Below are 25,627 nucleotides of genomic sequence, written 5' to 3'. Positions count from 1 at the left end.
AAACATCTGTTCTCCTCTCATTAGTGCTGGCCCTGTTTTGTAACACAAGGAACTCTGTGAGATTCCTGAAGCTCAGTGTGTGACCCGGGGCGTTCCGAAAAGCCCCCGGCTCTCAGGAGTGGAATTCAGACGGAACCACCAGCCACTTCCAATAACGGCCCTGGCTGCTCAGAGTGCAGCTGGAAAAGGAGCTGAGCTCTGGTCAAGCTTGAGCACAGCCCCTGGGAGCTCAGAACCCACCCACAAGTGCAGTCAGGGCAAGTGTCTGAACGTGCCACCGAGGTGACAATGACCAGAGAATTCCTTCTCATCCTCAGCAAATCCAGATCTCCCAGGGGCCATCCCACGGCCTCATCCCAACCAGGGAAGGACAAACACCCCCAGAGCAGCTCCAGGGATGGACCAGATCAGCAGCACGTCATCACAGCTTTGTAAACTTCCAAATAATGAAGCAGAGTTCCTGCTGGAACAATCCAGATCCCAACTGGAAGGGCTGCTGAAGAAGCCAGGGGGCAAAGGGAGGTTGTGGATGGGTCAGGACACACCAACCATTATTCCACTGTGATCCCTGTGAACCAGGGTAATTCCTCACCCTGGGTATCACACAACTGGGCTTGGGCCTCTCCCAGCTTTTCCTATTTAACATCCAACTGGGACAGCAACATAGCAGAGCTCAGGGAGGAATTCTGGGCTTCAGCACAATCACAGAATCATAAACTGGTTTTGGTTGGAAGGCACCTTAAAGCTCTTCCCATTCCACCCCCCTGCCATGGGCAGGGACAACTTCCACTATCTCAGGTTGTTCCAAGCTCTGTCCACCCTGGCCCTGGACACTTCCAGGAGCATCCACAGCTTCCCTGCACAAACCTGTGCCAGGGCTGGAACAGAGCTGGAACCAGCACCTAGACACCACTCTGGGTTTTTAGGGACAGGACCAAAACAAATCCCTGTCATCATAAGCCTGGGAATAACACAGAGATAAGGATATGTAAATAAGCTGCAGCCTTAATTTTATCACAGTAATAACAAACACTGACAGCAACATCCCAGGAAAGGGATGAGTTTATCCCCAAATATTAAAACACCACATTATTCCCAATTTCTCCCACTTAGGGGGAAATCACAGAGAAATTCTAAGGGAAATCAGTAAGAACAAGCACTTTGTGGTGAGCCTTTCCTTCTGGGACAGTCTCCTGTGCTCCAGGATCCAGGAAATGTCCAGTATTTACTGCGTGCTCATCACCATGGTTTCAGAGCACAATAAGGCTCTATCGCCCTGCATCCATCTGTGTTTCTGGGAATGCCGGGGCTTTGGGAATTGCACAGGGCCAACACAAAGGCACCCATTGTTCTGGAGGCAGAGGGACAAACCTGCCCTTTCCACAGGAGAGGAAGCCAGCAGGAAAAGTTGCTATTGTGAGCTGAATATTTAAAAAAACGTGGAAAAAAGTCCGATTGCATCGTCAGTGCTGCGGGGTCGGGAAAGGGGCATGGCTGGGACAGGGCACCTGTGGGACTGGGGGCTGCCTGGGGGAAGCCAGGCACCCCCACACAGACTGGCATCAGCTCCCGCTAAACCATCCCAAAAACACCCAAAATCCATCCTAAACTCACCCCAAAAGCCAGATTGGCATCAGCTCCTGTGAAACCACCCAGAAACCATCCTAAATCCATCCTAAAAGCCAGGCTGGCATCAGCTACTTGCTAAACCATCCAGAAAGCATCCAAATTCTACCCTAAACCCACCCTAAAATCACTCTAAAAGCTAGGCTCTGGCATCAGCTACCTGCTAAACCATCCACAAACCATCCAAAACCCACCCTAAAACCACTGTAAAACCATTCTAAACCTATTCAAAACCAACTCTAAAACCATCTTAAAACCACACTGAAATTTGCTTCTAAAACCACCTAGCAAATCCTAAGAAGGTGAAACTGGACCCATGTAGTTGCAGCATCACTTCCAAAGCTCCAGGTAGGAGGAGGGATGGGGAAGAGCTTTAAAACCCCCAGAATTTAATTTTCCTTTCAACCCAAAGCCATTTGCAGTGCTGGAATTCTCCTCCAGGACTTTCCTCAGCAGGAAGAACTGCCAAAGTAGTAGAAACCAAATTGTTGTCAGCTTAAGGCCAGCCATCTGCTCAGCCTCTTCCCAGCTGCCATGCTCCCAATCAAAGCCTGGAGAACAATCCCTGATGTTTCTCACCAAGCTCAATATGAAAAAAATCTAGGAAAGAAAAAAAAAACCCAAAAAAACCAACAAACCAACAACCCCAAACCCAAAATGCAAAAAAGCCCAGAAACCAGGAAAGCAGCCCGGCAGGGATCTAACTGGGAACAGAGATGAAAGTAGGAGAAAAAGAAACTATTTTATTTGTTTAAAACAATGTTTTTTAAAGAGTCCTATTGACATCTGCTTTGTAAATGCTCTGTCATTATTTATAACCTCCAGAGCACGGAATTGTCTCTGGAGTTACAACCATGCTACTCCCAGATTTTGGCTTTGTTAGCAAAGAGCCAGCAGCATTTTTACTGGCACTCTGGGAATACAGATCTAACATTTCATACCCAGTTTATTTAAAAGTGGACTAATTTAACATCCTTGATGGTTCCTTTTAGCACAACTGTTGCTAATTAGCAGCTCCAGAATGATTTGTTCATCTGGGAGCAGCAGCAGTTCCACAGCAGCATAAATACACCAGGGCAAAAGGGAAGGAGGGGGAAAGGAGAAAACAGGGAAGAGGCATTGGAGAGGGGCAGGTTTTGGAGAATTAAAGGAAAAGAAGCAACAGGTGGAGATGGGAACACTGAGGAGAAAAGAGGCAGAAAAAACAGAGTGCAAAGGCATTATCCTGGGCCCTGAGAAGCTGGAAAAATTGGTGGCAGTTTTTAAAGCTGTGCAAAAGTTGAGTCTGGTGGCATGGACTGGACAGTTGCTTTAAGATGATGATTCAGGACTGGAACAGGCACCAGCCCCCAGTGTTCCCATGGAATGCCCCAGGGCTGAAGGGATTCAGGGACAAGGAGAGGGACCTTGGCCAGGACACGGCCTCAGCTGCTTTAAGTGGCCCCAGGGCACCGTGGGTGCAGGGCCACAACCCAAAATTAAGCAAACCCAACCATAAAACATGTCAGGGGGTCAGAAGGCTGAAACCAGAGTCCTCCAAGGAGGAGCCCCTGAAATTCCAGAGTCCTGTTGGAGAGTGACAGGCTCCAACTGATGGCTTTGCACACAATTTTCCTTGGATTTCCTTGGATTTTTGAACAAAGAGGCACCAAAGCAGCTTTGCTGCTCCCATGTCCCATCCCCATGGCTCCATGCCCTGGGCACAGCCAGGACCATCACCCTCCCCTGGCTGCACAGAACCAGCTCTGCCCTGTCCCAAAACCACCTCTTTCACAGCAAAAGGCTTGAAAGCAAATCCTCCAAAAACAAAAAGCTTTTGGGAAAGGAACCACGCTCTCCCTGATGTTTAGAAATCATCAAAGCCAGCCTGTTGCTGGTAGCAGGATGAGCAGGACTGGAAGAGCTGGGAAGGGTCGGAGCAGCCTCCCTCCAGCCCCAGCCTCCATGCTCAGATCACTTTGGTCTTTCCCCGCATGTGTAAAAGCACTTGAAAGTTCATAAAATTAATTCCAGACAAATATTAGCGAGGCATCAAGTGGAAAGCACATCTCCTTCCTTCTGGGAATTTATAGTTCAGCCACTTTTATCTTCGGGAGGCTCTTTGGAGATCAAAGATTTGATCAACTTTCCCTTTGCGAAACTCACGAAGAAAACGGTGTTATCAGGACCATGACATGATTTTATTTATTAGTTTAATGATTCATTGCCTTGCTCTGACAGCAAGATTCCTTAACAAAGGTCTAAAACAAACAGCCTGAGTTCCCCAAGGCCGTGGCTCTGTTTGTTTCTCGATTTTATGGCTGTTACAAGGTCAAGCCCTGCCCTGACAGCTCCCACTTGTTAAGTGCAGCTCTAAAACCACCACAGCCAAACGTGGGGCAATCACTTGCCAAAGCCAGAGGGACACAACCTGTCACTCTGGCAGCTTTTCCCATCTCCACCACATGTAGGGTCAAAATCCCTAATTTTCAAAAAGAGACAGGTAAGAATCACAGGATCAGTGGGGCTGGAAAAGCTCTCTGAGACCACTGAGTCCAACCTGTGACTGATCCCAGCCCAGAGTGCCATGTCTGGGTGTTCTTTGGACACCTCCAGGGATGGGGACTCCAAACCTCCCTGGGCAGCCCCTTCCAATGCCTGACCACCCTTTTCAGGAAGAAATTCCCCCTGATGTCCAGCCTGACCCTCCCCTGCCACAGATTGGAGCCATTCCCTCTTGTCCTGTCCCTGACAGGAGCCCGACATGCCCCAGCTGCTCCCTCCTGTCAGAGAGTTCTGCAGAGCCAGAAGGTCCCCCTGAGCCTCCTTTTCTCCAGCTTGAGCCCCCTCCCAGCTGTTCTAGACCCTTCCCCAGCTCCATTTCCCTCCCAGGACTGGATAAGGGTGGAAGTGCTCTGCATTTCTGGAGTGACTCAACTCTGAGCATCCAGGGAACATCAGGGAAATCAGGGAAAGGAATGCCAGTCAGGAAAGGACAACACTGGGCACAAGGGTGATGGGCAAAACCCTCCTTAGACACCAACCCTATCTCTCCTCAGCAGCTCTCTGCACATCTGGCAAGGCAGAGGCAGCCTGAGGGATGAAGTTAATCCCTCCCAACATCTGCCAGCAGCGCTCCATCAACTCCGCTCGCCTCCAGTAGGAACTTGCTACTACACAAGCAACTGGTGAAGACACTGGGACAGATTTCCAGGAGACTGGGAAAAGGACTGGGATGCTGCCTGAGCCATCTGAGCACCAGAGCAACACCAGCTCCAAAACTGAGAGCCCACACTGGGCTGGAATCACTCAGGGAGTCTGCACCAAATGCATCAGACTTGTCACAGTCAGCATTCTGAGCAAGAGGAATCCAGGGAGTTTCATCAAGCTCCTTCTTGAAGCAGAGCCAAATGGAAATGCTCCTCCACTGTGAAACTGCAAAGGTTTCAGGGGAGATGGGAAACTCACAGAGCTGGACTGGAAAACCAGTGATGATAACAGAGAAAGGACTTGGGCACAGAACCATGACTCCATCAATTCTGTCTCTGCTTTCCCTGGCATCCAGTGCTTTCTCCACTCCTATAAAAGGGGATCTGTTCTTTCCTGCAATATGGAAGCACAAGAGCTCTTCCAGGAGCTCATGCTCCTATCTTTGTGTCATGACAATCATGGAGAGCCAGGACTGGAAATCAAATTCCTCACAAAGAAATCAGGAACCTTTGTGCTCTTTAATCCAAGCTTTGTACAGCTTTGCCTTCCCTTCACACGAGCTTTGACCCCACCTGAGACTCCACAGCAACTCAAAACGCCCTTAAAGCAGTCACCAGTTTGGGATGCAGATGTTCCCAGCTGTTTCTTGGATTGTGAAAAGCTCCTTGATGATTTTAAACAAAGTTGGGTGTGCAGGACAACAAATAAGAGCAAACAATTACCAATTACAGCCTTAAACAAGCACAGTTCTAGGAGTCAAGGATGGAATTCTTAAGCAGCATCAATTCACACAAGTCCTACAGCTGCAGAAATCAGAACTCCTGGAATTCCTCATCTGGGAGGGGACCAAAACCAGGGAGAAACTGAGCAGGACTCACCGTCGGGCCCTTCGCTGCCTTTACTCCTTTTATTCCGACGGACGCGTCTCCCTTCTTCGCCAACGTGCAGCTTCTCCTCGGGGTGGAAGAAGTTCAGCAAGGCCAGCTGTAAGGAGAGGGACAAGTTTAAGCATCTCTGCACAGCTGGTTCAGCCAGGCTGAGAGATTGCAGCCTAAATGCCAAATCCTTTCCAGCAGGAATGAGCAGAAGAGACAAGGAGGACGTGAGATGGCTGCTCGCAGATCTGAGCTCATCCCAAGTCCCCTTGGAAGCGGTCTAGGACTTGGGAAAACGCCACCTGAGAGGTTTCAGCATGGAGAATCCTTCCCCCAGGGATGGGGTACTGCAGGCTGCAGGGAGACCTATGGCTGGAAATAATCAAACAACTCAAAGGTTGATGTGATAATTCCTAATTTTTCTCTGCAGAACTTGCTCAATCCTGGATCTCCTTCTCCAGCATTACTCACTGCCAGTAAGTTTTGCCTCTCTCAACCTCTTCTCTGCAAGCCTCATTAGCTACTGAGATTCAAAGGTCTTCAGGGACCTTTAAATCCAACCCAATATACCACATAAATTAACACTTTAAACCTGCAGCAACGTTTGTAACACGAGATTTGCCAGGAGGCAAAAATTTTATGTAGCGACCTCTTATTCAGAAAAAAATTACTGCTGCCTTAACAAGTCTTTAAAGGATCAACATCCCGACCCAGAAATTAGACTTTGGGGTTAGAAACCAGAATCCCAGCTACCCCCGGGTGTGGCAGCTCATCCCCAGCGGCATTTTCCTGTTATTTCCTCTTCATAAAAAAGGGAAGTGAAAGATCAATTAGGGACCAAACACCTTCTGTGTGTTACTGCATCCAACAGCCAGGGCTGCTCCGACCAGGATGGGGTTTTCTTGCTCAAGAAACCCGATCTGCTTATTTCAGCTGTAAATACACAGCAAAACAAAAACACAGCCCAAGACGAGAACCAGGAGTCTTCAAAAAGCAGCCCCAGAGGTTATCGAACCCATCACTGTTCTGAGAACAAAACCTGGGGCATCAAAAGCATCTTTGAAAGAGCAGAGAAGAACAAACACCTCCCCTGAATTGCCGGGCTCGTTAAGCTCCAGCCCATAAAAGTCCCTATCAAGAGCAATAATCGCAAAAGGCCCTTGGCTTTTCACAAGCCCCAGGGCTCTCACCTCCCCTCTCCCTCCCTTTCCCAAGGTATTTCCCAAGCACAGCTCCCCTCCCAGCCTCAGCATCCCAGTCCTTCACTCAGATTTTACATCTGCATTTTGCTTTACTCCAACAAGCTCGGCTGCAGTCTCACAAATTGAAATGTTTGGAAACCCTTTCGTTTCCAAAGAAGAACCCCCAAAGCATTTCTCAAATTCCAAACCTGTTGCTATTTCCTTCTGCCCCTGTGCAGGCAGGTCTGCAAAATTCCTGGGTGTCTGTCATTGCAATGATGTCGTGGCTAAAAGGACCCCAAAATGCTGTGGGATGATCTGGGATCAGCTTCCCAAACTCTCACTACTGGGCTTTTAAACATCCCTAAAAGGCAATGATGAGTAAAGCTTACCTGCCTGAGGAAGGCGAGTTACAAGGTTGGATGGACAACTGAAGGCTCTCATTTGCAACAAGGAATAAAGGATGAGAACAATTCCCAAAACAACACGTTCCCAAAGCTCCCACATCCCAGTGCACTGCCCCAGGTGTGGAACACTGGAGCAGGATGCTCCTGCAGGCACCACCAGCACCTTTCCTAACACACCATAGCACAGCCAGGGATGAGAAAAAGTGAATTTCTCTTTAAACCCCTCATTTAACTCACGTTGAGACACTGCAGAACTAATTGCAGTAACAAATTGCATTATAATTTGGGTTAAAGTGTCAATGAAATCCTCAGCGTGGCTTTGGAATGCTGTTATTGCCTGGATCATTACTGGATTTTACAGAAGAGGGTAATAGAGGCTGTAATAGAAACAGAGGCTGTTCCTCCAGGCTGAACAACCCCAACTCCACTGCTCTGCTCCAGGTTTTAACTTGATGTCACTTGTCACTGACCACTCAGCAAAACACTAAACTTTGGCTGAAAGTAATCTGTCCATTAAACTCTGTATTTCTAGTCAGGAAGAGAAATGACAGTGAGGGTGAATGACTAAATCACACCTTTTACTTAAAAAACAAACCCACAGAATCGTGTTTTCCAGGAGCAGTGACACACCCCACCTGGGAACAACCCCTGTGAGCAGAGAGAGGGGCTCATCCCCAGGGTGCACCTTCCACAGAGCTGTGAATTATGCAAACACCAGCACTGACCCTCCCGTGACTGGCACGGAGGGCTCGGGGGTCCTGCTCGGGATGGAGGGAATGCTCAGATCCCCGGGAAGGTCAGGGGCAGGGAAAGGGTGACCAAGCCTCTTGCAGCCACCCAAGCTGCCAGAGGCCAAGTGGCTCTCAGGGGACTCAAGGGCCCCGTTGTTCCAGGGCTGCAGCTGCCCGAGCTCGGGGATGCTCAGCCATGAAGGGCCGGTCTGTGTCCGGCTGGGAGTCGCTTTTTCCATTCACCACCCCCGAGACAGCAGTGATAAATTGGGAAGAAATTCCTCCCTGTCAGGCCCTGGCACAGGTTGCCCAGAGAAGCTGTGGTGCCCCTGGAACTCTGGAAGTGTCCAAGGCCAGGCTGGGCAAGGCTTGGAACAACCTGGTCTAGTGGAAGGTGTCCCTGCTCATGGAAAAGGGGTGGAATGAGATGAGCTTTGAGGTCCCTTCCAGGCCAAACCATCCTGGGATTTCATAATTCTATGATAAAGTTTTAAAACCATTTTTCCTTGCTCCATAACAAACCCAAGACTTCCTGTCTGAGTGCATTTTTTCCCTTTTCAGCACAAGGGCTTTAAAATCCTCTTTTCTCAATCTGAATGTTAAATTTGGCCTTCGGTGGGGATTAATTTTTATGACGTTTAAGGTTTCTTCCTTCCTCTGCATCAACCCTGGGTTCATGGGGCACCCTGGCTGTGCCATCTTCTGGGGAATTCTAAAAGGAATTGTTACCTAGTCCATGATTTCACTGAAACTCCTCATCCTCAAAGTCATGGAGAGCTGATTCTCTCAGCCCGTGCACTTTCAGAGCCAGAGAATTTTTCAGGAGTCAAGCACACACAGCTTCTTTTTTGGGAGCAGGTATTTTCCCTGCACAGTTTAAACAATCCCCATTTCCCTCCTCCTCCAAGCTAAAGCCCTCAAATCACCCTTAATTTTAGAAACACTGTGGGTTTAATCAAGAGAATCACTATAGGATGCAAAAAGGTCAAAAAGCCAACACAGGAAAAATCCCAGGGGAAAGCATTCCTCAAAATAACCTGGGAAACAATAGCACAGGCACTGCTCGCCGGAGGGAATCGGATCTGCCTCGGTTTCTCTGGGCAAAATAAAGCAAAACAAAGGCACACAGAGCTGGTTTTCCCTGCAGAACCTGCCTGGGAACTTTGGAAAAAGCTGCTGGAGGATGGATGTCAAGGGAGCACAGTGGGAACTGCCAAAATAACAGGGCCTCTCAAACTCATTTGTAGATGGACATTTCAAACTCCATGCAAGTAAAGGATAAAGAAAGGTATTATCATTTTTCATAAAATAAAATGTTGTCCTGTCATTCCAGGCTCTTGTCAAAAGTGTCTTGAAGAGCCACTGGATACCAAGGGAAACTATTTCCAATGGTCAAACATCTTCAAAGGAAGAAAAGTGGAAAAATATAACCCACCCCATGCAATTATACACAAAGGGTGGATTTTTCCTTAGGCTGAGTTGGTAGGAAGAACAAGTGTATTCTTCCTGCAGAAGGGAAAAACACCCAAACCTTCAGGTGTACAAGGCCTTTTGGGTGAAAAGTGAAAAAAACCCAAAGATTTTCTGCCTCTAACGGCTCCCAATTCCTCCTGACAAAGCAAGTCCAGCTAAAGATCTCATCCAGAAACCACAGCTCAGTGTCTTAAAAAGCACCTCAGAAAAAAAGCATGAACTCACCCTTTTGCACAAGTGTTTAACAGGATTGTTAAAATCAAATTCCCTCTTCCTTTGCAGTTTGGGAGATCAGCAGAGAGGAGCCTAAGAACCAGCCCAGGCTCTGCAGCAGCATTCTCTGCAAGCAATATTGTTGTTTTTCTAGTGCTCTCAAGTTCAGCCTGTGGTTCAGAAGAGCAGCTACTTGAATATCAGCCCCATTGTCCTCCAGAGCTTTGCCTCTGGTCACACATGGTGCAAAAAATAAAAAAGATCAAGCAGATAATTTGTATTCCACCAGCTCAGAAAGAAGCTCGAGGAGTAGCTTGCTTTATTGAAAAGAAACCCCATCCCACATATTTTAAGAATTGTTTTTGTCATCGTTTCTTGCTCCTCATAAAAATGCAAGGAGCAAACGAGGGAACAATTCCCATTTCAACGTGACAGAACTTTGACACCGTGTCTTGTCTGCAGGACAAGCCACAGCCCTGCCTGCAAAACTCGTGGAATGTCATCAATGCCATGAGGCGAGGACCAGAGATGGTACAACCTCCACTGCCCACCTTCCTCCCCAAACATGGTACTCCCAGCTGGCTGTGGGAACCCTTGCCAGGGCTCTGGAGCAAGTTCCACACCACAACAAACACCTTACAAACTTCCATTCAGATCCAAACCCTTCCCTCTCCCTTCCTCCTTTCCATGTGGAACTGGGCTTTAAGCAGACCTATGACAGCACGATCACATCCTGCAACTCCAAGTCCAAACAGGAATTTCCTCCTTTTTCTCTAATCCAAATCTTCCTCAGCTCAAACTCAGCTTAGTTCAGTAAGCAACATCCCAAATTCTTACATTTCCACTACTGACCCAACTGAACACACCACATGATTTTTACTTTCACCCAGTTCAGGGAACCTGGAGCACATGCAGGTAAACCTGGCAGGTAAGGACATGGCAGAGGGGCAGGCAGGTGGATTTGCTCCTTATGGGAGGAGTGGAGCATAACTTTGGAAAAGGAAGGTTCCAGCATTCCTTCAGACAGAGAGAGTAACCAAAGGAATCCTCAGAAACTCTTTCTGCCCAAAACCTCCACAGAAAATTGGTTTCAGCACAAAATGGAATCAGGTCCACAGTCCAACTCCCTGGATTCCACACATGCCACAACTTTCTCAGGGACTCAATCACCAAAATTGACCCCAAACCATCACCACCTCAAGCCTAGAAGACCACAATTTGTTAAACAAGGCTGTTTACCCATGCGTTTGTCTAAGACACCTTTCCCTGGAGATGCCTTGTGCTGGAGGGGACCTGGTGGCTCCCACAAGGACTTTGATGGGGGACAATGCCACGGAGGTGGACACGGCTGGAGCCGAGCGACGGCTCAGGCTTCCCACTCCTTACACCTGCTGGCACTGGAGGGAAAGCTCAAACACAACCCAGATGTGAGCAGAACAAGGTCAAAGCTGAGTTTAACACTGCACATGAAGACACCTGCAGTGAATTTTTTACTGGTAGCAGGAATAAGAGATTCCTGCTGCAGGCTCCGGGTCCGACACAGCAGAGCCAGGGGAAGTTCCTCGCTGGGAACAGGCTGGTTAAATGCTGAGAGGGATCAATGTCAGCAAGGTAAGGAACTTAAATCAGTTCCTTTTGCCTCCCAAGGAAATCAAATTTAGCTGTGAAGCAGCGCCAGGCAGGGATCTGCTGTCTATTAGCAGGAATTCTCAGTTTTTCACATTTTAATTAGCTTTTGTAGCCCTTTGCAGGCCAATTTTCAGCCAGCTGGGCTACGCCCCCCTCCAGATGGAGGTCATGGGTTCTTCTTCTTCATTCCAGCAGCAATTCCTTCCTTATTTGAGCAGTTATTTCTAAAATATTAATGCATTTTATAAAACACAGCACACACTTGATTTGGGGGAACCCAAGCCTCAGCAATTCCTTATCAGCCAGAGTTCCTCTTCCTTCCTCCAGATGCACCATTGCTCTTGCTCCTCATGACCTGAAGCTTCTCCAGCACATTCAGAACAACATGAGGTCAACAGCACAATCCTCCTCAAGCCAGAATCCCTCTTAAAAATATTCCCCAAATCAGGAGCTGCTCCAGCAAAGAGCTTCATATAGCCCTGCTGCTTCCCTTGCAGCACCTCTGTTCCCTGCAAAATGAAGAACTGGGCTCTCTCCAGCCTGAAATCACCCTTGGGGCTCCTCCTGAGGAGAAAAACTCCTTTTGCCAGGTTTGAAAACACTTTTAGGAATACCTGGAAGGTCCTGCTAGTCATGGCAGGAACAATGACCTCAACTGCTTCCACAACCAACAGAGACCATAATGTGCACAGGGACCATTCCCAGAGGATGCTCTGGATCACCTCCACTGAAGGTGCTTCTTTGTCACCCAATCCCTTCAACTCCCACCCATTCCAGGTGTTTCTCAAGAGGCAGAAGCACTGAAATTCCAACATCTGCAAAGAGCAGCTGGTTCAATGAACAGTCCTCTTTTTTAACCCATCTCCAAAGCAGACAAACATTCCAGGTGGCCAAGCCACCTCTTCCTGCAGGAGGTGATCAACCAGATCCTGCTCTGGAGTTTTCCATTGGGAATGTGGTTACAGGATCCAAATTTATGGCATTTTTCAGTTATTTGGTATTTGGCCTTTTATCTCCATTCTATATAACCCCATGGAATGGGACCAGCTGCAGCAAAGAACTGGTTTGGATTCACTCATGGATATAGATCCATATGGAAGAAAGTTACAGAAGAACATCTGTCAGACACTGGAACTGATGAACTTCATTCTGTCCTTGCTCTCAGACAACCCCTTCTATGGGGTTTTGGAAGGGAAATCTTTGAAAATCTTCATAATTTTTATATATTTCTGCTGATCAGATAATTGAGCTGTTTAAGGAAGTGTCCAAGGCCAGGCTGGGCAAGGCTTGGAACAACCTGGTCTAGTGGAAGGTGTCCCTGCCCATGGAAAAGGGGTAGAATGAGATGAGCTTTGAGGTCCCTTCCAGGCCAAACCATCCTGGGATTTCATAATTCTATGATAAAGTTTTAAAACCATTTTTCCTTGCTCCATAACAAACCCAAGACTTCCTGTCTGAGTACATTTTTTTCCCTTTTCAGCACAAGGGCTTTAAAATCCTCTTTTCTCAATCTGAATGTTAAATTTGGCCTTCGGTGGGGATTAATTTTTATGACGTTTTATTGGAAGAAGAAGAACGGAAGGGAAAGAAACAGGAGGAGGGAATCAAGTAGTCCAAATTGAATTGAATTAAAATGAAAACAAGTCTGCTGAAAATGTAACACCCACAAAATAATGCATCCATGAAACAGTGTGGATAAACAGCCCACTGCAGCAACTGGGAAATAATCCAGTTATTACCCAGCTATCCACATCAAGGGTGAAGGTTTCAATGGCAATTCCCACACCTGCAAGGATGCATGGAATTGTGGTGGGAGACAGTGACTGCCTGGTTAATTCTTTACAATAATCTGCTCAAATAAATTACTCTCTGTTGCCTAATTAATCAGATGCCCTGCAATTAACGTCAAGGAGCCAATGACCTCATGCAGACAGGATTAAGAGCTCTGCAAGGCTCCGTTCCGGGCACAGCCAGGGGAACAAGTCCCCGCAAGGCAGGGCTGGGTGCAGTGCCAGAGATGCTCCTTCATGCAGGCATTGCAAAACTCCACATCCTACAGGGACTCCCCGGAAGCCAACTGGACACGGCATGGGAATGGGGGGAATAGGGAATGTCCCCTCCTCCCACGGAGGATCAAGGGGCTTCCCAGCACATGGCACTGGAGAAGCTGCCTCCAGATAAACATCCTGCTTCCCAAAAACTGGATTATAGAAAGGTGGAATGGTTGGGCTTGAAGGGACCTTCAAGAGCATTTAGCCCACCCCTCTGCATGGGCAGGGACACCTTCCACTAGTCCAGGCTGCTCCAAGCCTCATCCAACCAAGCCTTGAATATTTCCAGGGTTGAGGTATCCACTTCCACTCCAGCCACCCTGTGCCAGTGGTGGTAAAAACCACTCTCATTGTAAAAAAATCTCAAATACTGCGGCTGTTTAGTCCCCTCCTGCCCTGGCTTCCCCTGCCTGTGTGAGCTTAGCAGCAGGAATTGTCTCCTCTGGAAGTGAGGACACCTGGAGCAGGTCCACAGCTGTGGCATCCAGCAAAACCACCGGCATGAAGGGAAAAGAACACCCAGCACTTCTGGGATGGATCCTTCCAGAAGCAAACCTGTAGCACCCTGACCCACCTGCCAGCTGTGCCATCGCCTCACCCTTGGAATGTGCTCTAGGACATGTGGGCAGCTGAGGGAGTCAGAGGAGGCAGATGGGATCCCTGGTGGCTCCATGGAGTGCCTGGAGCGGTGCCATGGGATCAACCATGAGCACCGGGCTGGCTCTGCCCCACCACGGCCTGTGCACTGGGACAGCACAGCCCTGAGCTACAAGGGATGAGCTGAATCAGAAATGCCACGATGTGCTGTGGAAACTCTGGGAAAAGGAGCTGGAAGGAGCTCAGGAATGTGAGCTTTCCAAGCCACTATCTCACAGCCGGTCCCAGCACCATGCGCACCCCCGGCCGCCTCCAGGCCCAGCTCTGGGGCCACCAAACCCAGCTCCACTTGCTGCTGCAAGCACCAGACAGTTCCTAATCACAACAACATTCCCCACTCCCTCTCCACATGGCAACAGCTCCATTTTCCATCCAAACAACCCATCCCAAGCCCCCACGGCCCGGCCAGCGAGCGCGAGCAGCTGGCACGGCACGAGCGAGCGGATCGCGAAGCCGCGCGCAGGAATTCCATCACCTTCCCGGCAAACAAACCTCAACCACGGCATTCCCGGCGCTCTGGCTGTGGGTGGGAGCCACGGCAGCCCCAGAGCAGAGGCAGAGGTGTGAGTTTGTGCAAGCCAAGCCTTTCTGAGCCGGGCTTTGAAGTGCAGAGCCCGACGCACGTCTTCAAACAGCGCCCGAGGCTGCACAGCAGCATCGGCTCGGCGGCTCCCGCCATGCGCCGCAGCCCATCCAGATGTTTCCAGCCAGGCAGCCAGGCCAGCTGCTGCACAGCTGCCTCGTGTCGGGCTGGGGCAGCTCTTGGGAGGGAGCAGAGCTAGCTCAACATCCCCTATGACATGTTCTGACTCTGTGAGGCTGAAAGAAAAAGGTTTTGTGCTGGCTGAGTTGTTTGTCGAAAGGAGTTTAAGTAAGGAAAGTAGTAAAGGATTTAATATTTCGGCTCCTGGATGGTGATTGTGCCTCTGCAGCAGATGGTTCTCCAACCTATGGTAAAACTGAGGCACTGGGAGGTTAAAAGAATCCAGAAGGTTAAAAAAACTGGAAGGTTAAAAAAAGAAGGAGCCAGAAGAATTTCATGGACAGTTCTGTCCATACCCAGTGGCTAAAATGAGGCCTACTGGCTTGGACTATTTGGAGCTGGCCAGCAGCTTTTGACCCTGGAAAAGAGACAACTCCAGCAGCAAAGGGTGGGGAATTCAAGACCACAGGGTCTCAGATTGGTTTGGGTTTGAGGGACCTTAAAGCTCATTGTGTTCTATCCCTTGCCATGGGACACCAGACCAGGGTGCTCCAAGCCCTGTCCAACCTGGCCTTGGACACTCCTAGGGCTGGAGCAGCCACAGATTCTTTGGGTAACCTGTGCCAGGGCCCCACCACCCTCACAGCCAGAAATTCCTTCCCAATATCCCATCTATCCCTGCCCTCTGACAGTGGGAAGCCATTCCTTGTCCTGGCATTCCAGCTCCCACTCCAAAGTCACTCTCCAGAGTCCCACAAAACTACAACACACAGCTTGGGGTGAGACATGAGCTGGGGATGGGGGGGGTCTCATCCAGGCACTCCACACACTCACCAGTAACAGGAAATGCTGCTGTGGTGAAGGAAAATTAGGAAAACAACCCCCTCCTGCAGCCAGGGACTGTTTTCCTACTCCTCTGTGCAAGACAAGCAGTGACATTGCTTGGGGCTCAGCATAAGAGAAAAAAAAAATACTGTTTACAGAGAGAATTTTGCAACCTCTCCAAATGTCATCCTGGGTCATATTTTGCCCATGATGGGGACACAAAACCTGAGGGAAACTCCAAAGGCTGTGGAGCCCCAGGGTGCTCCCTGCAGCTCCTGCCTGGACATGGAGAGGCATCACCACGTGCTGGAGAAGGACCCACAAACCTTCTGAAGGCTTGAAACTGAAGAAGGATGGAAAATATTTAACTTTTGCCAGGAAAAAGTATCAAATATATCCTCCTAGGATTTTTCAGACAGCTTGGTTTGGGTTTGTTTGTTGTATTATTTTGTTTTTTTTTTTTTTTCCTAAAGTTGAAACTCGTTTCCTAAATCATCCTGGAGAGACAAACAACCAGGGACATCACACAATTCAAAACCCAAACAAAGATGAGTCCACTGGTCAACTTTTGCTACAAATTGAGTGGATTAAACCCTTTATTTTTCAATAATGACCAGCCATGCTGCCTGCAGAGCACCGGAAGGTCAAGGGCAGGATCTGGCTAAAATCCCATTCCCAAGGAGCAACAACACCAGGGACCAGCTGGAACCACCACTGTGGGATTCCCCAGGGGTGATCAGGTTCAGGATTTTTATTCCCCTGACCCCTGGGATCAGCCAAGCTGGGAAAGGCTCCCACAAAACAGCTCCAAACGAGAGGGATATTTTACCATAACCTTAAATAAACAAGAGCAGAGGAGAGAGAGGAGATGCTGCTGGGAACTACAAAGGGGAACTGTAAACACAACAGCAGATAAAGCAGATGGATGTTTGAAACAACCATTTGCACTGGAGAAAACACATGGGATCCGTCCCCAAGCCCGCAGGGGATGAATTTACTGCAGCCAGAAACCACGTGCTGCAGTCAAATTTCCATTTATAACCATTACCTGCTAAGCCTGAAAAACCCACAAATAAAATCCAGGGCAGCAGAAATTTGTAACGTTGCAACACGAAAAACCAAAGGACTGAGGATCCCACGTGGAGAGAAGGATACTGGGAATGCTGCTGCAGGGAGCTCGGGGTGCCTGAGGGCAGAAATGCATCTGGTGGTTTTAATTCCCAGAGAACTCGGACATCCAGCACCCAAAGGAGAGGGAAATGCTTGGTCTGGATCACATCAGCCTCAGTTCTGATTCTCCTTTTCTTTCTCCAGCAAACAATTTGATTTTTATTATTAGCCTGGAGAGGTGCAGGGTGGAGGTGGGAAGTGAGTGAGCAGAGCAGGAACCAGCCTCTGGTGAGAGATCTTCTGGAAGTAGCAAAGCACAGAAACTACCAATAAAACAGCCTTATAAAGTGAATTATTTGGGAATGACACCACCATTTAACAATGGTATTTTGGTAGCAGCTCCCAACTCCCCTGGCAGCACCTTCACCTACAGCTTGTGGCTGAATTTTAAAATTTAATTAATTAAACCATGGCCAGGGAGGCAGGAGGAGAATGCATTGCTTTGGACCACAGTCAAATAACAGATGCAGACACTGGACTAATTGAGACACGCTTGGCACTACTGGAATATGCCAGACTCCCAAAAAAGCCCATTCCCCACTTCTCTTTGCTCTGCCTACACATGGCAGCTCCTCACACAGGGCTGGGATTAAAGGGGGAACGTTTCACCAGTGCTGGGAAGGTACATGTGTGATCCTAGAGAAATTCAGGGAATTAATGAGCAGCCTCCCCTCCTTCCCAGATGCTCCCATATATCACTGGGCACGGACAGCACAGTCAGACAACTTTATGCAACAAGGTCACCTTTCAAAAGGAGAAGCCACCCAAGGCCTCTTTCAACTTTTAGAGTGGAAGAAAAAAAAAGAGAAAAGGGGAAAGAACATCTGAAAGGGATGAAACCCCCCAAAATTCACCTCACTGCTAAAAAACAACTCCCCATGGCCCGAGCGTGCAGAGCCACCCTGAACCCGCTTCCTTGTGGGATGCCAAAAGCACTGTCAGTCCTGCATTCCCAGAGGAGAGGAGGGATGCCTGAACCAGCTGTCTGTGTGCAGACAGCTCCAGCAGCAAGTCCCAACACCTTCCCCTGCGGCCCTGCTTTCTGGCCTCACCCACAGCCGTCAGGGGCTCTTTGAGCGTTGACAAATCCTGTTCTGCACAGCTCCCCACCACGGGAAGCAACAAAAGGCTGGGTTGTGCTCCTGTGGATTAGCTGCTCTCATCCCTCTAGCCAGGAGCTGTGCCTGTTCCGTGTATTCATCAGGAGGATTCCTCAGCCAGGCATGAGGCAGAAAACCCAGGGAAAGACAACAAACAGGGCTGCTCGTCCCACCCCGCGCTCCACCAGAGGCACCAGGAGAACAAAAGTGGTCTTCAAGCACAGCCTCAAGCTGTGCCAGGGGAGATGCAGGCTGGACAGCAGGAGGAATTTCTTCCTGGAAAGGGTGGCCAGGCATTGAAGGGGCTGCCCAGGGAGGTTTGGAGTGCCCATCCCTGGAGGTGTCCGAGGAACACCTGGATATGGCACTTGGTGACAATGTGGTCCCAGGTTGGACTGAGTGATCTTGGAGGGCCTTTCCAAGCTCAGTGGTTCTGTGTGATAAGTGAAAAAGCAGCACTTACTGCAAGCAGAACACTCTGGGCAGGGAATGTGTGAGCAGGCAGCAGTAGAAGCTGCTCCTCCACCTTTTTCCTTGTTCAGCACCTCCAGCACCTTTCCTGACCCCCCAGCTCTGCTGCAGCTGAAGCTCCATCCCTGTTCCAGCATCTCCTCTTGACACCAATGCCAGCTCATGTCTTTTAGCAGCAGTTATTCACTGACAAGCAGATTTTGAGACACATCTCACTGGAGCCTTTCCACCAGCAGTCAGGGCAGCCAGCTCTTCCCATCACAACCAGACCAGGAAAACTCTGACCTAGGGAAAAGGGAAATGTACTGGGCACAACCTGGCCACAAACACTCAGAGCCCAGACTGCAAGATCATGTCCCCAGGAGGACTATGTAGAATTCCAGACTGGTTTGGGCTGGGAGGGAAATTAAAGTTTGTCCAGTTCCATCCCCTGCCATGGGCAGAGACACCTCCCACTACCCCAGATTGCTCCAGATCTCATCCAGTGTGGCCTTGGACACTTCCAGGGATGAGGCAGCCACAGCCTCTGTGGCTCTGTGTCCATGGAAATGCCCATGGGCTAAGGATGGACAGTACCTATGCCCCAAAAACCCAATGTATGTACACGATATATAAACATAAATGTCAATAGAAACAGCAGCCTCTTTACCAGCACTGGTACAAAACCAATCTAAAACCAGTTCCCCCCCAGAACAAGGCTCCACTTTCCCATCAGCAAAACACACACAACCCCCCCCAGCACAAACACAAGCAGATCTGAGGCCATCACTCAAGCCTGGCTGATGAATAATGCTGGGAATAATCCATTTAAGAGCAGCTCTGCTCCCCACTTCCCTCCTGGCCCTGCCCAGACACGCTCCCAGGCTGAGCTGCTCCCCCGGGCTCTGATGTGGAGACACAGAATCCCCCACTCACAGGATGGTCTGGGGTGAAAGGGACCCATTTTGGGTCACCTTTGTCATGGGGCACATCACCTGACCAGGGACAGCAAGCCAAAATTTCAGTGTCCATTGCCTGAGCCAAAAATCCTCACTCCAACCCCCCCAAATTCCAACATCATTCCCAGTGTGTCATTTCCAAAGAAAAAAGAGACTAAAGGAACTGACAATAAAGACAATAAGAATCTGTTCTTAAAAACACTGCTAGAACAAACAAATTTCAAATTCAAGTCCTGTGTCTCCAACACCTAACAGCAGCTTATCATGTTAAGAAAACCCTCTAATTTGAAGTGAAAAAACCCTAAACCACACAATTACCAAACTGCAGGCATGAAATCCTGTGTCTTCCCTAATTTCACAACTTTCCTTTTGTTAATCACTGATTAACACTGCAAACCCCAGCAGAGGGCCCTACCTGGCTCTTTACACTACAAAGCAACTGAGAAAGGAGGAAAAAAGCTTTTTTCCTTTTTCAGAATCTCTAGTTTGGGTATAATCCCTCCTAAACCAGCAAAGTGTGCTCTTAGCAGGTGCTGGCACAGCAAGATGCTCCTCCTTCCCAGTTTATCCTAAAGTCAAATAACTCATGCTAAATTAATTCTTATTTTCTGTACAGCCAATGCTCAGAACCTGCAGCACCCAGGGCTGGATTTCTCCTGGCAAACCAATCCAAATAATCATATAGAGAATAAAAATAGACATAAACAAGACACAAACCTCATGGATCCCTGAACTTTTAGAGGTTTAGTTGGGAAAGAGTGAGAAGCAACCAGTGGAGCAATAGGAGCCAGAGGTAAAAATAAAAATGCTTAAAAAGAGAGAAGAAACCAACATGGAGAACTCCCTGCTGCAGCAACAGAAATTAATTCATTAATCTTAGTTTGTGCATGACCTGGCCAAGAAAATGTGATTTCTAGCACTGCTCCTCAAGGTGTCGGTGCATGCCAGCTTTATTTATTTTTAAAAGTTGCTTTTAGTTCACTTATCTCAGTTTTTCTGTGTCCTCTACAGACACAGGTCCTTGGTGGTGGTTTTCACCCTGATCCAGGAGGGATTTCAGGGGGAAATCAAGGAGGGAAAGCCATTTTAAGTTTATCAAACTGTCCAGGAGCTGGCAAAGACCTAAAGCTTTCAATCTGCTCCATCATTACCCCAACTTCCATGCTACAAACCTTTGGGATAGACCTTTTTAAGCTTCAAAACCCAACCTGTTGGGGAATATCCTCTACAGCAACATCTCACTGAAGAAATTTCAGACAAATGCCGTGGGATGCAGAACACGAATCTGAGGATGACCTTGAAACCCCAGCCTGGCACCTCAAAATCCAGGGAGAGGCATAGATGTGCTGAACTCTGCCTGTTTGTTTTCTGATTACCAGAATTCCTGCTGGATCAGCTCCTGAGGACCCACAGGCTGTAAATCCTGGCAGCCCTGAGCCCAGGGAACACATGCTGCCCCCCACTCGTGTCTCCAGCAGCTCAGCCCCAGCTCCTGCACCACGCCAAGCCTCGGCCCCAGACGCTACAAATTAGTTCTGACTATAGAAATCCCAGCCATAAGGCTAAACCCAGAATTCCAAACAATAGAAGGGAATCTAAACCTCACCCAGAGACCATTTGCTCACAATATAGTTTTTATAATGTTTGCCGCATAAATCACAGCAGAAGTGGCCTGGGTTTGATGATTTCACTTGGGGGTGGACATGCAGACGCCTCTTTTAGGGCCATAAAAGAATTTTCCAGAGTCACCTTGAGTGCTCTGCAGCAGGAGGGGCTGTACTGCCACAGGAGCCCCTGGAAAACGCCTCCAGCCCCTCGGGAATGTCTGGGACACAGCACAATTCCCAACCCCTTCACCCACACATCAGCCTCAGATTGAATTTCCAAACTATCACAGAATAATCCTGGAATGGGTTGGGTTGGAAGGGATTTTAAAGCTCATCTCATTCCACTCCTTTCCCACCTTCCACGATCCCAAAAACCTTGTCCAACCCACCCTTGGACAATTCCAGGGGACACTCCCACCAATCTGCCTCCATCCCAACCCCTCAGTGCCTCCAAAACAGGAGTTGCCAGAGCATGGAAAAATGGAACAGATGGACAGCAAGGCACCATCCTGCCTGCACATGTGCTGCCAGCAGTGGCTGATGCAGGATTTTGGGACACCTCTCCCACCCAAAACAGTTGAGTTTCCCTTCAGCAGCCTTGTCCCAGTGAAATCCCAGCTTTCCCCTAAGCTGCTCTGGCAAATTGGGATGCCTTTTTTTCATTAAATCCCTCCTTCCAAGTTGAGAGCTTATCCTAAATTTAATTTGAGTGAATCACTTTCTTGCCAAAGGAAAAAAACAAATCAAAGGTTTATTCTGATGCTATTGAATTCAATGCCTGTAAATTTAATTTCTATCTGTACTTTTGTTTAAACATTTTATGGCGTTAATTACAACAAACCATGCAAATTAGGCTGCCAGTGGAATAAAAGGCCTGTTCTAACAGATAATAAATAGCTCTCAACCATAAGCTCATTAAGATGCTGTTCAAGTGCGTGCTCCGACTCCTAGGTTGAGATCAAAATCTGCATCCTAAAAACAGGAGGATCTCTGGGGCAGCACAGGCTGCTGGCACGGAATATTGCATTCTTTCCAAAGGAAGATCCTGGAGTAAGAGGATGGTCTGAAATCCAAACCCTCAATGTCAGGTTTGGGGCTCCACCAGAGCTATTTTAAACAGGTACCACGAATCCTACGCATTATTCCTGCTTATCCATGAGCATTTAAATGTCAAGCTTGCTGCAAATAAATTACTTTGGTGGAATCATTGATACCCTCCAAGCCCTGCTGCCCTGACCCCCTTCCTTAAATCCACAGGGAAAACCAGCTGAAGTGTCAGACACATTCCTTGCAGTCCCTGCAGGGGAAGCTCAGCACCTTACTGCTCTTTCACAAGGTTCCATTTTCACCATCCCAAAGGAGGCTGGAGCCCAACATAGACCGAGGGAGGGATGGAGAGATCTGAAATGGTTCTGTCTTTACAAAACCTGGGAGAGATTCCATGGACACAGAGTGAAGTTCTCCCTGCCAGCTGCAGGTCAGCCTCAGGACACGCAGGGTTTTGAGGACATCTGGTTGATCCTCCCCGTGTGGTCCAAGAGCCTGGGAGAGGGGAAGGTTTCCTGCCTGTCTTGTGGGCCTGATACACTGCTGACCCTGAGACAGAGAGGAATTACCACTGGGAGCAGGTGATCCATTGACAGGAATTCCAGCAGCCAATATCCCAGGGAAAAAATGTGTGCCCATGTGTAGCACATGGACCCCTGAACATCCCACAGGGATCTTGCCATCCTTAACTGGGATCTGTCACCAAACTGGCCAAGCACCAAGATGCTGCCAGTGCTCCTTCCCTCCTGCCTTTTGGAAGGACACCAGCCCCAGTGCCAGATGCAATCATCCCCCTGATCCTCATGGGATGCAGCCTCAGCCTGAGGAATGTCCCTCTCCTCTGGGCTCATCCAGAGACGAGGATGTGGAATGTCTCCACACTGACAGCTCCCAACACCACAGTCCCCATCCCCCTTTCTGTGGAGACAGGCTGTGCCTGGAGCCCAGCTCAGCAAGGACAAACAGCTTTGATGCTCAGATTGCTCCTACAGGGAATCATCCCCCCCTCACCAGCTGGGAATTGAAGTGGTTAAAAACACCAACCATGAATCCTCAACATCACCCCTGGCTGTTCTACTGATTTGAGCCATGTCCTACCCAAGAAAAAAGATGGATTTACCACAGAGAGGAGACCACCAGCCACAGCCCCTTCAGGCACCACCTCCCTGCTTTCCTCAGCACAGCAATCCTGGGCAGAGCACCTCCAGCCAGCCACAGATGTTTCAACCACACATCTGGCACATCAATGGCTTTCCTCCATCCCTCTGCATGGACAGCGACTCCTTGATCTCCTGATTTAATATGGATTTCAAAACAAAGCACAGGCAGGTGTTTCCCTCCACAGTTGGGCTTTTGGCTCTGTTTGAAAGGCCAGAAGAGCTCAGAGAGCTTTAGGCAGAGCTCTGGCTGGAGGTGGTGGCTCAGGGCTGTGCTCAGGAGATCCAAATGGAAAATGTTAGCTCAGCCAACTCTGCCACTTTGGCCACGGAGGCTCCACGGAGCACCAACATCTCCCCATTTATGAATGGGGTGAAACTCCCCAACCCAACCACCTCCTGCTGCTCTTCAGGGCCTTTCCTGTGTCCAGAGGAAGGAACAGAGCTGGGAAAGAGTCTGGAGCACCAGGAGCAGCTGAGGGAGCTCAGTCTGGAGAAAAGGAGGCTCAGGGGGGATCTTCTGGCTCTGCACAACTCCCTGACAGGAGGGGACAGCTGTGGGGGTCAGGCTGTGCTCCCAGGGAACAGGGACAGGAGGAGAGGGAACGGCCTCAGGCTGTGCCAAGGCAGGTTAAGCTGGATATTAGGGAAAATTTCTTACAGGAAGGGTTGTCCAGCCCTGGCACAGGGGTGAGTCTCCATCCCTGCAGGGGTTTAAAAGCCATGGGGATGTGGCACTTGGGGATGTGGGCTAGTGGTGGCCTTGGCAGCGCTGGGGAAAGGTTGGGCTCAATGATTCCAGAGGGCTTCTCCAACCTGAATGATCCTGGGATTGTCTGAAACAGAAAATGAGGCTAAATCCAAGGAAAAAGGAAGTTTTTGAAGGTGAGATGGGTGCACAGAGCAGCACTGGGCCCTTTTAGGAGCACTCAAAGGTCTGGAGAAGGTTGGGTCAGATCAAGCCAAGGGTGCATGGAGGGGTGAGATGCCTCCAGCTCCCATTCTGGAAACATAAGCCTCATTTATCCTTCCTGGAAAAGAATGGGCAGCCCGAGAGAGGTCTGGTAGGTTGGAGCTACAAAAGAGAATAGCAAAACATAGCCAAGAAAGAATTTTCCATTCAGCATTAATTAGTTTCCATTAACACCCAATTCCACGGCTCACTTTTAGAAGAAAAGCTCCTTTGTTGCAATTCCAGGGGCCGAAAAGGGCAATGAAGGGCTGAAAATGCTCTTCCCAGAGAAAGAAGAAGCATCAGGGTTTGTATTCCTGGTATTCCTGGGATTTGAAGATGCAGAGAAGTCACTTAAATGCAGAGCTGGGTCTCCTCCAGCCAAGTAATTTTGTCATCAATATAGGAAATTCCAGAGAAAAGCATCAGCTGTATGAGCATCTTCAGTCCTAAACTCTTTCCATACTTTAGGATAATAATTTGGAAAGAATCCTGGAATGGTTTGGGTTGGAAGGGACCTTAAAGCCCATCCAGTTCCACCCCTTGTCATGGGCACACCTCCCACCAGACCAGGCCGCTCCAAGCCCTGTCCAACCTGGCCTTGGACACTTCCAGGGATATAAAAGGAATGTTCCATACTTGGAACAAGGAAGGAAATCCAGTAGGATCAGATTAATAAAGAAATAAACAGAAAGGTGACTCTGCCCATCTTCACTAAAGACCAATACTCCAAAAAATCAAATGAAACAAATGCTGAGGTTTTCCTCCCCTCATTTCAAACCCTCTCATGCTGGATTTGAGAGTTTTTCAGGGATTTCTAGCTACATGCAGCACAGGGGATGGCAATCTCCATTTCCAACTGAAGTGGCAGCAGCCAAGCCTGGGCAGGAATAGAGGAGCAGGGAATACTCATCCCATTTCCCAGGCAGCTCCCATGGAACATGGCAGCAACACAGAGCTCAGAGCCCCTCGTGTGCCCTCCAAGAGCCTGCAGACAATGTGGGGCTGGAAGAGGCAAATCCTCAACCCCTGGGTGCCCCCATCTCTCCTTGGGGCTGGGGATGCCCCACTGGGAAGGCAGCTCAGGAAGGCCTGGGACACACCAGGAGCGTTTCCACATCTGCTCCCACAGCCCAGGCACATCCAGCAGCCCCCACTCCCTCCAAACCCTGGCATGGGGGGCACCCCAATCCCTGGGCACCCCTGGAAAGCCACCAGGCACCACATTCCCTGCTCTGCTCCCTCCAGCATGGCAGGTCCCACATATCCATGCTCTGCTACACAGCCCAAAATCTGCTTTGCTAGGGGTTTTAGGTTGGGGTTTTTTTGGTTTGGGTTTTGGTTTTTTTTTAATTTTAATACTATGTTTAAAGTTGTATATTGTTCCAAAGTTTCCTTGTTTCATGTCATTGTTTGTTACTGTGCCTAAAAGTTGGCACATATTTGTTCAATTAAAGATTTATTTGCACTATTTGTTGAATAAAGATTATTCTTGCTAAAAGCTAAATAAAGTTTCATAAAAACTCACACGTCCCATAAACAAAATACAATGTCCTTTCCAAAAATGCGTTGCACAAAACATTTCAAAATCACTCAATTCATTAGACAATAAATCCACACACAAA

The 25,627-nt window shown here is 48.8% G+C and overlaps 1 protein-coding gene across 2 annotated transcripts in view; it reads right to left on the bottom strand.

The window, feature by feature from the left end:
- Window positions 1-25,627, bottom strand: part of EDA (ectodysplasin A) — a 59,845-nt gene that overhangs the window by 19,735 nt on the left and 14,483 nt on the right. For both annotated transcript variants that reach the window (XM_066559488.1, XM_066559489.1), the window contains exon 2: window positions 5,694-5,799. In XM_066559488.1, the coding sequence (XP_066415585.1) occupies window positions 5,694-5,799 (106 nt within the window). The remainder of the gene's footprint in view (window positions 1-5,693; window positions 5,800-25,627) is intronic.

This window comes from Molothrus aeneus, chromosome 14 (assembly GCF_037042795.1).
Source record: "Molothrus aeneus isolate 106 chromosome 14, BPBGC_Maene_1.0, whole genome shotgun sequence".
Classification (NCBI taxonomy): Eukaryota; Metazoa; Chordata; class Aves; order Passeriformes; family Icteridae; genus Molothrus; species Molothrus aeneus.
This window is presented reverse-complemented; position numbering and strand designations above follow the sequence as displayed.